Genomic DNA, 15,603 nt, shown 5'->3' with positions numbered 1-15,603 from the left:
AGGTAAATAAAAATTTTACTAAAGTTGCTTGGATTCTTCGCAAATTTGGATCCAGTTTTTAAGGAGTTAATGTATCTTATTAGGGGGACAGGAAATCTGGCAACTATTGCAGAAACTAGACCTAATGGTGCACACAAACAATTTGTCAGTCTTCTTAAATGTGAATAGCTTTCCGCAAAGTGGCTGCTCTTGCTTTGTTTGAACAGGCTAAACTTTTCCTTTTTGGACTTTTAAATCTTAGAAGTGAAATGTGATCCACATATTCAATCAAAATCATTTAATTCAAAGCATATTTTGATTGGAACAAAGTTGACATGGAAAGAAACTCTAGAATAAAAAAGTTGAAAGGACTTTATATCATATATTTAGCAGGAAAATTTGAAACAGTTCTAATTAGGCTGAAAAAAACAGCTTTCTTCAATGTAAATTACAAAGGTCATATATCAATGTTAAGGAAACATTACCACTAGTGTTTGAAATCCAGCACATGCAAACATAACAGACCAGTTCATTTTAAATCTGTGTGTGTGTGTGTGTGTGTGTGTGTGTGTGAGTGTGTGTGTGTGTGTGTGTGTGTGTGTAGGAAAAAGGCTGTATTACATGTATTTGAAGTGAAAAATACTTAAAATTCCAAATTCATAATGTTGTATATTACATTCTGGCCAATCCCAACATTAACTCGTTTGAAACATGTGATCTACACTCAAATGAATTCATACTCTTCATTTATAAAAGTACAATTAAAAATTTACAAAACAAATTTTTATTCTTCCATTTAAAATATGATTGGGGCACCTGGCTGGCTCAGTCAGAAGAGTGTGCAACCCTTGATCTCAGGGTTGTGAGTTCGAGCATCGCATTGGGTGTACATTACTTAAAAATTTTTTTAAAATCTTTAAAATATGATTTAAAAAATAAAAATAAATTAAATAAATAAAATATGATTAAGTACATCTTATAATTAAATGCATACCAGGTCAAGAGGGTTAGTCATTGATTTTTATTTTCTTCTTTGGTGCTTATAGCTAATACATTTTGAATCTCAGGACTGAAGCCTGAGAAGGGAAGTGGTGGTATAGGTGTGCAGAAACGTGTATCTAGGTTACACAAACCTACTTCCTTCTGGTTACACAATTATATTTCCGTACTTAAAGATTTGTAAATACTATTTGATCTCTCTCTTTTTTTTTTTTTTTTCATAAAAGTCGTTTGTCCTATAGGTATCAGTAGCTTTTCTATGATGGTTTCTTAAAAATGGTGTTGTATGAGAACATTTAACAAAAGCATAAATAAATATTAGCATTAATTTGGGAATAATTCACAAATAAGGTTTTCAGGTCTTGAGGTGAACAATTCTTTCTTTTCTTAATTAAAATTGGTTTTCTTGATTTTACATAATTTTTATATTAGAGAAAATTTGATTGTTTGAAAGTAAAAAGAAATTGCTAGAGTATCTCTAAAGCATACATAGATTAACAAACACATGATTAATGCCTTTTATTTTAGAATTTTTATTCCCAGATAGCTTAGAATGTTTTGGAAAAAGCAAGCCATTTCTACATAAATTATCATATTATTTGATTGTACTAGAGGAAACAAGAATAATTTTAAATAATATTTTTTATCAATAAATAATTCATTTCCGTAATGGGTTAGTTTCAGGAACACATAGATTATATTCTTTCAATGAGATTTATTGTGGGACACATATTCATGTATGTTATAATTATTTCTGACACAAGATTACACAAATGAGTTGTTTATGAATAATTTACTATTATCTTTATAATATTAAAGCTTGAATTTGTTGATGTTCTGCACGTGAACCAAACAAATGAAAGTTACTAATAAGTGTTTGTATTTGACATCTGTATACTGTACTTTTTAGCATATCTCAAGTGTTTTAGTCTCTGTTTAATAGATCTCATTAAAAAAACAGATATCAGCCCCAAGACAGTTTGTCAAGACTAATATGAGTCCCTGTGGATTGGATTGACAATTTGTGTGAGGCTTCATATGATAGTCTTTTCATAGTCTTATTTGATCCTTAACAATTGGACATTAGTCACTGATTTATTTTATAATAACTCAGATGAGTTGAATATTATTGTATTGTGTTGGACATTTTAGTGGATTTTCTTTTTACAAATTTTACTCAGAGCACACATTGGATGTAAATGATGTATCTAGCCTGCTAGGGGAGTACTAACAATTGATTGGTTAGGTTTGAGAGCAGCATGGGAAGAATGTTACTATCCCCTAGCTGCAAACCGTATTTAACTCCAGTCTTAATGAGGACTGTCTGACCTAAAGGCTTTGAAAAATCACAAATGCTTAGCATCCCACTATCATGTTTTTATTTTTCTGTGACTAAAAATGTGGATATAAGTATTTTATATGGAGTATTTTTTTAAATCTTTACATATAAAAAGAGATTTAAAGAATTTTTAATGTTTCATGATTTATGTTTTTGAATTTCAAAAACACAAGTTATAAGATGTAATCTCAGGGTATTCCATTTTGAATTATTTGTAGTCTTTCCCTCAGTAATTTCCTCCTGCTTGTCTTTACGTCTTACCTCAAGTCTTTACTAAGTACATTTATTTATTATTACATACTTTTGGCTAGGCAGTTGTCATTCACTGCTGCCAAAGAGATGTTGAAGTCCTGAACTGGCTTTGTACTGAGATGATTTTAAACCTTTTTGAAACTCTTATACCCATAGCAGTTGTTCTTTTGGATCCCTTTTTAAAACTTCGATAAATTGCTAGAAAAGCTGGAAGACCACTAATGAGATTTTCAGTTCAGTTTTTAAAAATTATTTAAAGTCTATCCATGAACTTCTGGAAAAGATTTTGCCAATAATTCCATGAATTACTAGGCAACCCCTTAAGGCTTGACCAATATGACAGTGTAAAGGGAGGGGTGGACCATGACACTGTGGTCATCTCTGCATATGTGAGGTGTGTTGGGGGCATACAGTGTCTTTCATTTCGGCATTTTTGCTTAACATTCTGATGTAGTATCAAGATATAAAGGTTTAAGCATCTAAATGTTACCAAGTTCACCATTTTGAATGTGTATAAAGAAGTAATCGACATTAAGAAAACTCACAATTCTTTGTTTGATGACACATAAAATAAAATTGCCCTGGTTTTTAGAGCTTTAATATTGAGAAAACTCACTTGTACTTTATCATTTGCTGAGCCTTCTGGAATTTTATAGTCTCAAATCACAACACCACGGACACTCAGGAGACTCCTGACTGTTTTATCTTATTAAACAATTTTGAAATCATTAATTTTTAATTAGCTTGGATGCAGGGTTTTTTTATTGTTTCAATAGTGTGTGTATATGAAATAAACGTTTTTTATTTAAACTACTGGCGAGAGTATTATTTACATAAATAAGTGTAGGTTCTTTCTAAGTGTCCATACTGTGAGTTTGCTTCATATAGTCACACTTTTTTTGTAGACTTGGAGATATTACATGTTAATCTATTATAGTAGGGCTTTTCAGCAGTTTATTAACTCAGATTTCGAACAACTAAAAAGGATGTAAGCTCAAAGACATGTGTAGGTCCTTCCCTGATTGAAAGTTCTAATTAAGTGAATTGGAGAAAATTAACTGAAATTAGCTGTCAGAAAGTCACATTTAAGTGAGTGATGAGCTAGTCTGGCAGTAAACATTTAAATGATATAAATTGCCATTTAAGTGTATGGTTTAATGTTTGTCATGCATTAATGTGACATGAGACTGCAGTGACAATCAAGCAGCTTGCTCTAATTTGAACATATTTAGGGCTTTTGTGTGGAGTGCACTGCACACAAATTAAGACAATTGCTGTTTTTATGTGTCATTTTAAACATGGCCCCCATTCCCCCATCCCTACCCAAGGCCCAAGTTAATGAAACAAACGTATCATTTTTGTGTGCAACTTCCATTAATAATTCCTGAATTTTCAGATTAATTTTAAATCCAAGTACTTAAAATAGGAAGTTAAAGTTATTAAAAGCCCTTCTCTTTCTATTTCAAATAACATGCAGCAGTTCACTTATCTATTTACTAAGTTTATAAATATCATGAGTTTTATAAGAGATGTCTAAAACAACTTTCACAGTTGAAGCTAGCTAAGTATTTTTTTTTAATGATTTTTTATTATATTATGTTAGTCACCATACAGTACATCCCCGGTTTCCGATGTAAGGCTCGATGATTCATTATTTGTGTATAACACCCAGTGCACCATGCAATACGTGCCCTCCTTACTACCCATCACCGGTCTATCCCATTCCCCCACCCCCCTCCCCTCTGAGGTCCTCAGTTTGTTTCTCCTAGTCCACAGTCTCTCATGTTTCATTCCCCCTTCTGATTACCCCCCCCTTTCTTTATCCCTTTCTTCCCCTACCAATCATCCTAGTTCTTATGTTCCATAGATGAGAGAAATCATATGATAGTTGTCTTTCTCTGCTTGACTTATTTCACTTAGCATTATCTCCTCCAGTGCCGTCCATGTTGTAGCAAATGTTGAGAACTCGTTCTTTCTGATAGCTGAGTAATATTCCATTGTATATATGGACCACAACTTCTTAATCCAGTCATCTGTTGAAGGGCATCTCTGCTCCTTCCACGATTTAGCTATTGTGGACATTGCTGCTATGAACATTGGGGTGCATATGGCCCTTCTCTTCACTACATCTGTATCTTTGGGGTAAACACCCAGTAGTGCAATGGCTGGATCATAGGGTTAGCTAAGTATTTTTATTTCATTTCAGGTATACATTGGGATATGAGAATTGCCTAGAGTTTTATTTACAGTATTTTTTTTGCATTATATATGGTATGTGGTATATTGTGATGTCCTCTTAAATATTAAAGGAAATATATTATTTGAATTCAGTTGTAAATATTTTTAATTTGTAGGCACTTATTTATAACTTTATTAAATTCAGCAAACAGTTATTGGTACTTACTATGTTTTAGGTACAGTGCTGGTAACTGGGAAGGTAATGATGAATTGGAAGTAGATCTTGTACTCAGCATTTCCACTGAATACTTAATTATGTTCATTCATTATTTATTGGACACAAATAGCATCAAATTTTTGATCTGGCTTGATATTAATATCTAGAATAATAATTCAGGAATTATAATTCAGTAATTATAAGTATCCCTCCAAAGATAAAATTTGTTCACATAAAAACTCAGTTGAAATAGCTAAATAATTTGGTTATAGTTGTTGCAGTAGACAACACAATGTTTATATCTAGAAAAATCATAAACATTTCAGGTGAATAGTAAATGTGTAATGTTTTCACATATGCTGTCCCAAAGTAACCTTTACATTGCATCACCTCCTTTCTTTGAAGCATAAATTGGATACGTGTCAGGCCCTGAGTTACAAATATGACCAAAATAGACCCAGTCCTGGCCCTCATAGTGCTTACCGTATAGTAGAATAATACTGAATGTAAGCAGTCTAATACAGTTCAGCATGAGAAGTGCCAGAAAGTTTCTAATTATAAACAAAGGAGAACAGAATCTGGTGGGAAATAGGACATCAGAATAAATCTGTTAACAGAATCTGGTGGGAAATAGGACATCAGAATAAATCTGCTCACAGTAAATTTAGTGTAAAACTTTACTGCTTGTTCTAAATTTCTCTATATTTTAAAAGGTGAATTCAGCATAATAATATGATCTGTGCCATTTTTTTCAGGCCCTGGAGAGTGAATTTGTTTCCTGCCAGCTTCACCAATGGATTGATCTCATTTTTGGCTATAAACAGCTAGGACCAGAGGCTGTTCGATCCCTCAATGTGTTCTATTACCTGACCTATGAAGGAGCTGTCAATCTGAATTCAATAGCTGATCCTATATTGAGAGAGGTAAGTTTCTGACTGGATCTCTCAGGTATCTTTAGATCAGAAGGTATTGGATATCATCTTCGCCATGCTTTCATTTTGCTTCTGATGAAACTAAAAACTAGATGAGTGGAGTGACTTGAGCAGAACAGCCTTCCAGTTAGTGACCTAGCTGGGACTTGAATTCATGACTTCCCTCCAACAAAATGTTTGAGTCAATATAAAATGAGAGCTGCTTCAGTTTGAACCTATTCAGGGATCACTGAATATATATATATATATTTGTATATTTATAATTTTTATAACTTTGAAGGCTACTCACTAATTTAAAGTATTAGGAAAATAGTAATTATTAAAGAGATAAGATTGTAAGTATAAATTTATTTAAATGTGATAAAACTCATATTTATATATAATATGTAAGTCTATGTGTAACCATATAGAAGTTAATAGGAGGAAGGAAATCTAAACCTTTCCTACATCATCAAACTTGGTCTTAGAAGTTACTGAGACTTATTTTATCTTTGTCATTTATTTTCTTAAGTAAAACACTCAAAACATGGTTTTGATAAATACAATATTCACCAAAAAGTCTGAATATAGCCTTGATAATTTTTTCGTATTTTTAGCCTAATTATGCATCCTCCTAATGCTAATATACATCATGTCCAAAGATTGTAGGATTAAATGGATCACCTTAAGTATCTCTACAATTTTAGAACAAGTGTATTTAAGAAACCAAGACTGATTCGTAGGGAATGTTTTATATCACTTTAAAGGGAACATTATTTGTGATGAGTAAGATTTGCCATTTTTCACCAATTATGTGATGCATTCCTTTTTAATTCTGCTTATGGCCTGGTAATATTGACAGTATATAAGTACATATTTAAATATATTTGCCTGTGTATATTATTGTCTGGTTTATGTGCAAACAGAAGCACCATGTATTAGATGTATATTTGTCTTAAATTGCACAGGTTTTAAATTGTTATTTTTCAGTTTAATTTAGAGCTGGATCAGATGAACTAGTAAAGACTTTTCTGATTCTTCAGTTCTTTGAAAATGTTCCATACAGAGCCATTTTATTTTATTAGAACAACAGCTGATTGTATGACACAGAATATACATATTTCCATACATGAAACTGAGGTTGGAGCAAAGATACAGATGATGTTACAAAACAGTATATAATTTCATTGTTAGAATAGAATAGCATAAGCCAGTTTCCTTTCTTAAAGTTTTAAAAATATTTGAACAGTGTTACTTTGTTTTATAGATGTCCATAATTCTTCACCAAATACACCACCTATTTTTGTTTTTTCGTGTTCCCTTATTGTAATTATTCATATACCTACATAGCTGCTTTATGACTGAAGTCACAGTACAGATTTGATTTTAGAATCTCCTGTTTTACTTAATATACTAGCATATTATTTTATATTGCTATGTAATATGTAATTTTAATTTTGAAATTCTATAATACTCTGTAGAGTTGCTATGAAGATATACTTAACACTTTCTTCTAATGTGGGATCCTATTTTTTTAGACTGTTCGTATGTCCAAGATGATAACTATACCTTCCTTGTCATTAAAGTTTATACTACACTTGCATGGTAAAGGATGACTCTCAGCCTTTACCCTTGTGATACTGCTAGTTAAAAAGAGAAACATTTCATTAGCAGGTTGTTTACAGAATGTAATCGGTTCTTTTGTTTTAGGAGGTTTGGTTTTTTTTTTTTCCTTTTATCTATTTCACCCATTCCTCATACCCACCTCCCCTCTGGCAACTACCAGTTTGTTCTCTGTATTTAAGAATCTGTTTTTTTGGTTGTCTCTTTTTTCCTTTGTTTAATTTTTTTAAATTCCACATATGAGTGAAATCATGTGATATTTGTGTTTCTCTGATTTATTTCACTTAGCATTATACCCTCTAAGTCCATCTATGTTGTTGCAAATGGCAAGATCTCATTTTTTATGGCTAAGTAATATTCCATTGTATATATATACCACATCTTTTTTATCCTTTCATCTACAGATGGATGCTTGGGTTGCTTTGACACCTTGGTTATTGTACATAATGCTGCAGTAAATATAGGAGTGCCTATATCTTTTTGAATTCATGTTTTCCTTGTTTTGGGGTAAATACTTAGTAGTGGAATTACTGGATCATATGGTAATTCTATTTTTAATTTCTTGAGGAACCTCTGGACTGTTTTCCACAGTGGCTGCACCAATTTGCACTCCCACCAACAGTGTACAAGGGTTGTTTTTTTCTCTGCATCCTTGCCAACACTTGTTATTGCTTGTCTTTTTTATTTTAGCCCTTTGGTGTGAAGTAATATCTCATTGTGGTTTTGATTTGCATTTCCCTGATAATGAGTGATGCTGACATCTTTTCATGTGTCTGTTGGCCATCCAGAAGACATTTGGAAAACTGTCTATTCAGATCCTCTGCCTATTTTTCTAAATTGGATTATTTGGTGTTTTGGTGTTGAGTTGTGTAAGTTCTTTATATACTTTGGATATCAACTTTTTTGTATATATCGTTTGCAAATATCTTCTCCCATTTGGTAGGTTGCCTTTTCATTTTGTTGATGGTTTCCTTTGCTGTGCAAAAGCTTTTTATTTTGGTGTAGTCTACATTGTTGAATTTTGCTTTTTTTCCCTTGCCTGAGAGGACATATGTGGAAAAATGTTCCTGTGCTGATGTCAGAGAAATTACTGCCTATGCTTTCTTCTAGGAGTTTTATGGTTTCAGGTCTCACATTTAGGTCTTAATTCATTTTGGGTTTATTTTTGTGATTGGTATAACAAACCATACACGGTTTCATTCTTTTGCATGTAGCTGTACAGTTTTCCCAGCACCATTTATTGAAGAGACTGTCTTTTTCCCATTGTATATTCTTGTCTCCTTTGTCATAGATTAATTGACCATAGATGCATGGGTTTATTCTGGGCTCGCTCTTCTGTTCCATAAATCTATGTGTCTTTTTGTGCCAGTACCATACTGTTTTGATTACTACAGCTTTGTAGCATATCTTGAAATCTGGGATTGTGATACCTCTAGCTTTTCTCTTCTTTCTCAAGGTTGCTTTGGCTCTTTGGGGTCTTTTGTGGTTCCATACAAATTACAAATCAGTTAAGAAAGAAATTAAAGATGACACAAACAAGTGGAAAGATATCCTATGTTCATGGGTTAGGTGAACCAATGTGGTTAAAATGTCCATCTATCCAAAGCAATCTACAGATTTAATGCAACCCCTGTCAAAATATGAACAACAGTTTTCATAGAACTGGAACAAATAATACTCAATTTTGGCTCTTTGTTATTCTGGACTGACCACCTCTCTTCCTCACACACACCAATGATTTACCAAAGAGGTTTACCATATAGTATTTATAGTATAATGTAAAAGAGCACTATCCAATAAAAATCACTTGTGAGTGATGGAAATGGTCATTATATCTACACTGTCCAATATAGTAGCCACTACTCACATGTTGCTGTTGTGCATTTGAAATGTGACGAGTATGAGTGAAAAACTGAATATTTAATTTTAGTAATCCAAACTTAAATAGCCCATATGGCTAGTAGCTACCATATTGGACAGTGTAGATATAATGACCATTGGTTGTCCTATATCTTTGGTGACCATATCTTCTGAATCCAAATTCTAGGCATGGGTCAGACAGTAGGACAGTAAATGTTTGAAATTAACTTGGTAGAATATTTCAGTTTGGTTTTAGTCCATTTAGATTTTAGATACATAATTAAAATATATGTATACATTAAATTATATTTTTCTTTCACTTAAACTAACACATTAGGACTTCAAATAATGTTTTGTGGTAAAAATATAGCATAAAATTTACCATTTTAACCATTTTTTAGTGTAATTCAGTGGTATCAAGCACATTGTTGTGCAACCATTACTACCATCCATCTCCAGAAGTTTTCCATCATCCCAAACTGAAACTCGGTATTCGTTGAAACAGTAACTCCTGACTCACCCCCCCCCCCACCAGCCATTAGTCCTTGACTACCACCATTCTACTTTCTGTCTCTAGGAATTTGACTACTGTAGGCATCTCAAAGAAGTGGAATCATGCAATATTTATCCTTTTGTGTCTGGCCTGTTTTACTTAGCATAGTATCTCCAACATTCATCTATGTTGCAGCATGTGTCAGAATTTACTTCCTTTTAAGGATGAATAATATGCCATTGTTTGTGTATACCAAATTTTGTTTATCCATTCTTCTGTTCATGGACATTTTGAGTTGTTTTCACCTTTTGGCTATTGTGAATAGTGCTTCTATAAACATTGGTGTATAAGTGTCTGTTTAAATCTCTGCTTTCAGTTCTTTTGTATATATACCCAAAAGTAGAATTGCTAGATTATATGATAGTTCTATGTTTAGCTTTTTGTGGAGCCACCATACCAAATAAGTTTTTAGTATTTATTTTTCAAGATCAGCATTTGCTAAAGATTATTTAAAACTTTTGCTTTAAGTTTCCTTTGCTTCCTTCTCTTTTCCACAGCCCCAAGTAGTTAGTTAATTATTAGCAAATTAAATTTTAACCAGAGAGTTTTCCACTCATCACACACAAATTTATTTTTTTATTATACAAAAATATATATTAGATTCAGCATTCATTTAAATAACATGGCCTATTATATTCTAAGTATGGTAGGTACTCAGTATCCTTGAAAGATAAATATAGTAGTTACCCCCTTATCCACAGGGGATATGTTTCAAGACTCCCAGTGGATGCCTGAAATTGTGGATAGTACCAAACCTATATATACTATGTTTTGTCCTGTACATACATACCTATAATAATTTTTATTTTATAAATTAGACACAGTAACAACAATAACTAAAAGTAAAATAGAACGTCTATAACAGTATACTGTAATAAAAGGTTGATGAATGTGGTTTCTCTCTTTTTCTCTCTCAAAATATCTTATTGTACTGTATTCACCCTTCTTGTGATGATGTGAGATGATAAAATGCCTACACGATGTGATAAAATGAGGTGAATGACATAGACACTGTGACATAGTGTTAGGCTAGTATTGACCTTATGATGTGGCAGAAGGAGGGTCATCTGCTTCCAGACCATGGTTGATAACAGGTAACTAAATCCATTGAAAGTGAAACTGCAGATAAAGGGGAACTACTATATATTACTTCATTACTTAGCACTATTCATATAAATACACATGATTAATTCTCAAAGTTTTTTGGATGTTATTAAAACAAATGTGATTTTTTATTATAGCCATTCCGTATCATAGTGCTAAGTCTTAACGATATAATGCAGTGTGTACAGTAGAATAAACAAACAAGCAAATAAATAAATAGATAGATATGAATTTAATTGCTGACCCTGATGCCCGCTAGTTGTGTGACTTGGATTTTCCTGAGGCTCTGTTTCCTCATATATAGAATTGGTATGACTATAACTACCCCACAGATTAGGTGGGGTGTAATACATGTAAAGTGGCTGCCTGGCATGGTACCTGTCCCATTATAAGTATCCATTAAATGTTAGTTCCTTTCCTTATGTTGTTCTCTGTTAAACCCCTGGGTTAAGAAACACAGTCATAAAAAGAATATGAATTACTGATTTCATCACAGAAGGAACATAAACTGCTAACATTAGATAGGTTATCAGAGACTATTTCCTAGAGGACACATGCAGAGTTCATTGTAAAGTGAGGCAAGGAGAGAAAACAAGAATAGGTCATTAATTATTCATTTTTAAAAAGATTTTATTTATTTATTTATTTATTTATTTATTTATTTGGGGTGGGGGGGGCATGAGCTGTGGGGAGGGGCAAAGGGAGAGAGAGGCAGACTCCCTCCTGAGCAGGAATTCCAACATGTAGAACTTGATCCTGGGACTCCGGGATCATGACCCAAGCCAAAGGCAGATGCTTAACCAATTGAGCCACCCTAGTGCCCCAATTTATTCATTTTTTTAAACAACATTTTACTACACCCAAATTATATAATAAGGTTAAGAAGTTGAAAGTCAAGTGTCTGCCCTTATCAGCTTGAGTTCATTGTCTAGCGTGGAAATATGGATAAGTAAACAATTGTAGTAAACTGTGATTAAATTCAGTATAGAGGTAAGTACACTGTATGTATGCACAAGCATACACAATAGGCAGTAACCCCAGACTGCCAGAATCCAGTCATGTTTTCGAAAGTGAGAGGCTGTAGATTGAAGGACAGATGAGAACATTGGATAGAGGGTATCTACACATAAGAAAGTGTATACGCTTTCTGCACATAAGTGAGAGAGATGATAACAGGAGACTGTGATATATGTACAATGAACCAGAGGTGGCAAGGTGAGAGAGAAAGAGAGGAGCAATACCATAAAGGGCCTTTAATGCTATAAAAAGTAATTATAACTGCATTGGCGTAAGGCTGTGGATTATAGGTTGAAGGTTAGCGACATAACTACATGTGTGTCTTAGGACCTATCTGAAAGAAGATTGAAAAGATAAGAACTGAAAAGTACCCACTGAATTATTCTAAGAGTTGCTGTGTGATCTTACAGAAAATAGCTTAGAAGGTAGAGGACTGCGCAGTGGGTGGGACGTGAGCAAGTGAACACAGTGAGAAAAGGAAATAATTGAAGGGAGAATAATCATTTTATTGAGATATAGCTCACATATACAATTCACCCTTTTAAGTATACAGTACAGTAGTTCTTAGTATACTTACAGTTTTACAAGCACCACCACAATCTAATTTTAGAATATTTTTGTTACGACAAAAAGAAACCCATACCCCAGTAGCAGTCATTTTTTTTCTTTTTTAATGGGTAGATAATTGACCATGTTTCTGTGTTAATTGAAAGATCCAAAAAGAGAGAAGCATATCAAACATACATGAAATAAAGTAGTTAATAGACTACCACGCTCTGTGAGGAACAAGAAAGGAATGAAATCCAGGACACAGATAGAGATAGGCACTGGACAGCATGGAACAATACTTCCTTGTCTGAGATCAGAGAGTAGAAGGTTACCCTGAGGACTGCTTTAAGTAAATATGCATGAAGGAGGGGGAAAGGCAACAAGATTACAATGGTTTGTACCAAAGGTGAGATAGTATTTATGGAAATACCTAACATAATGATGGCTGCTTCATAGATGCTCAATAGTAAATGATTACTTTCTTTCCATTGTTTTTCTCTGTTTTCAACAGCAGTAGAGTAGGTGTACAAAAAAGTTGACTGGATGGGGCGCCTGGGTGGCACAGCGGTTAAGCGTCTGCCTTCGGCTCAGGGCGTGATCCCGGCATTATGGGATCGAGCCCCACATCAGGCTCTTCCGCTAGGAGCCTGCTTCTTCCACTGGAGAGAGGGGGTGTGTGTGTGTGTGTGTGTGTGTGTGTGTGTGTGTGTGTGTGTAAATATATGTGGAGACAGAGATGGGGTTTTACCATGACAGCATGGTGGACTATATAAAGAAGGATTGAAAGTGGAAGGGTGATTGATGACATTGTTAAAGGGGTGCTGTTAACTGGTAGATCTAGGCTGGTTTGGATAGATAAAGAAGGGGCTGATAAATTGGGAGAATTTATCCTTTCCTTCATTTATTCAACAAATAATCATTTTGTTCAAAGTACTAAAAATACAGAGATGTGCAAGAAAATCAAAGTCCCTCTCCTCAAGGAACTCACATTCTAATGGGGTGCATAGAAAATAAGCAGTAAAGATTAATGAAGAAAATAAGACTAGTAAGGGGATACAGAGTGACTTGGAATAGGGCACTATTTCAGAGATGTTGCTCACTGACTGCCTCTCTCTTTATAAACACCACTTCATTCCTACTTTGAGATTGGAGTAAAGTATACAAGGTGACCCAGGAAGGCAGCTCCTGCTGCTCTAACCTTGGCCCGCCATTTGTCTATAACCCCCAGACCTGGGCATCCTCTAAGTCAAGTCTTGTCACAGCCTCCTGCTAGTTGTAAAGCTCCCACTATTGCCCTCTTCCTGTTTGCTCCCCACCCCATCTCCATGCTACACCATCTTTTCTCCAGAATCTTGTTCCTCTAAGATGCTTTAACATCTCTAATATTAGTAAATTTGTGCTGACACTTGACTTATATTAGAACATTATCTCTGCAAGATCATAGTAATGGGACCACGATAGATTTGTGCTTCTCTAGTATTAAAAGCAAGCTAGATTTATTTCTGTCAGTAACTATGGTTTTACTTGTTTCTGTTCACTACTATATATTTAGTTTAACTTGGAACACTTAGATATTCACACAGAGGCAAGTTGTTTATGCACAAGTCATGTATTTACTTACTACTTGGGAAAAGCTTCATTCCTCTTGAGAAAGTTTCATTCTAGAGTGAATGGTTAATACATATGGCATAGTAAGTGATCATAAAAATAATCTCTCTATAAAAAAAGCACTAAACGATAGAAATAATAACCATAAGAGGGGGAAGAGTAATCAGAGAAACAGCCTGCAGCACATTAAACTTTTATGTTGTTTTTAATTTTTAGAAAACAGCTGGGTTATCAATATACAACTATGTCTACATTTGCATATGTCACACACCAGAGAGAATTATTTTTCAGGCAAATATACTATTTTGTTTTCAAATATCTGTGACCTCCAACTAAAAGATATATTCTTACCTTTACCTGTTTATTCTAACAGACCTCTTTGCTCTTTATTTCTGTCTCCTTGATACTTTTTCCTTTTTCTCTACCTTTGCTATTTTTCAGTCTGTTCTATATTCCAGCATTACATGAATTCTTTTTTGTGCATTTTTTTAAAATTGAGGTATAACTGACATACAACATCATATTAGTTTCAGAAATATATCTTAATTGATATTTTTATATATTATGAAATGATCACTACAGTAAGTCTAGTTAGCATTTGTCACCATACAGAGTTATGGAATTTTTTTCCTGTGATGAGTACATATATTATTTTGTGGACAAGGTACACATAATAAAAGTGATTATTTTCTTATTGCTAATTCTGCTGAATTTGGTTTGACTTACTCCTCTTCCTTTATATGACCTTATCAAACCTTTCTAACACCATTTCAAAAAAACTAAAATCAAGGAAAGAAGAAATTTAAAAAGAGAGAGAAATTAGGATACTTGAATTCAGGGTGAGATATGAGTAAGAATAAATATTTATATTTTTATTAAGGAAAAAAACCCTTCTAAAATCCAAATTCCCAAAATAAATACATGATGAGTTGAATATTAATTATACAAATAATTTTTCTTTTCCTAAAAAAATGTAACATAAGTATTTTCCTTAGATATTTTCTTTAAATATATTTAGCATGTAATTTTATTTATAAACATGGTTTCTAGAACAATTTGATAGTCTTATCCAGAATTCAGCTATCAGTTTTACTATAAATGGTATTTGCTATATCCAAAAGTTGAGAAATCTGTTATCTAACCGTTAGTGTAAAACATTTCATTGATCAAGTTTTAGTAGGTCAGAAATAAGTTTTAAAAATTGTATGTACAGTAATGTGCTCTGACTGAGTTTTATACGCTATATATAGGAGCACAAAGGAGGAAGAGCCAACCCAGATTAGGGGAGTAATAACTGCCTCAACATAATCCTTAAGAAATGAGTTAAGTAGAGCAACAGAACAGGTAGGAGAATTCAAAGCAGAGAACTGCATGTGGGAAGGAGTATAATATGGCTCTATGACTGGAAAAAACT

General features: G+C 33.4%; 1 protein-coding gene across 1 annotated transcript in view; it reads left to right on the top strand.

Moving 5' to 3' along the window:
• The window catches only part of LRBA (LPS responsive beige-like anchor protein), a 762,114-nt gene that overhangs the window by 676,087 nt on the left and 70,424 nt on the right, over positions 1 to 15,603 (top strand). Inside the window, exon 48 of the mRNA XM_040626351.1 lies at positions 5,720 to 5,887. Coding sequence (XP_040482285.1) covers positions 5,720 to 5,887 — 168 coding nt within the window. The remainder of the gene's footprint in view (positions 1 to 5,719; positions 5,888 to 15,603) is intronic.

This window comes from Ursus maritimus, unplaced genomic scaffold, assembly GCF_017311325.1.
Source record: "Ursus maritimus isolate PB19 unplaced genomic scaffold, ASM1731132v1 scaffold_11, whole genome shotgun sequence".
In the NCBI taxonomy this organism is placed as follows: domain Eukaryota; kingdom Metazoa; phylum Chordata; class Mammalia; order Carnivora; family Ursidae; genus Ursus; species Ursus maritimus.
The sequence above is the reverse complement of the archived record's forward strand: the minus strand, read 5'-3'. Positions and strand labels throughout refer to the sequence as shown.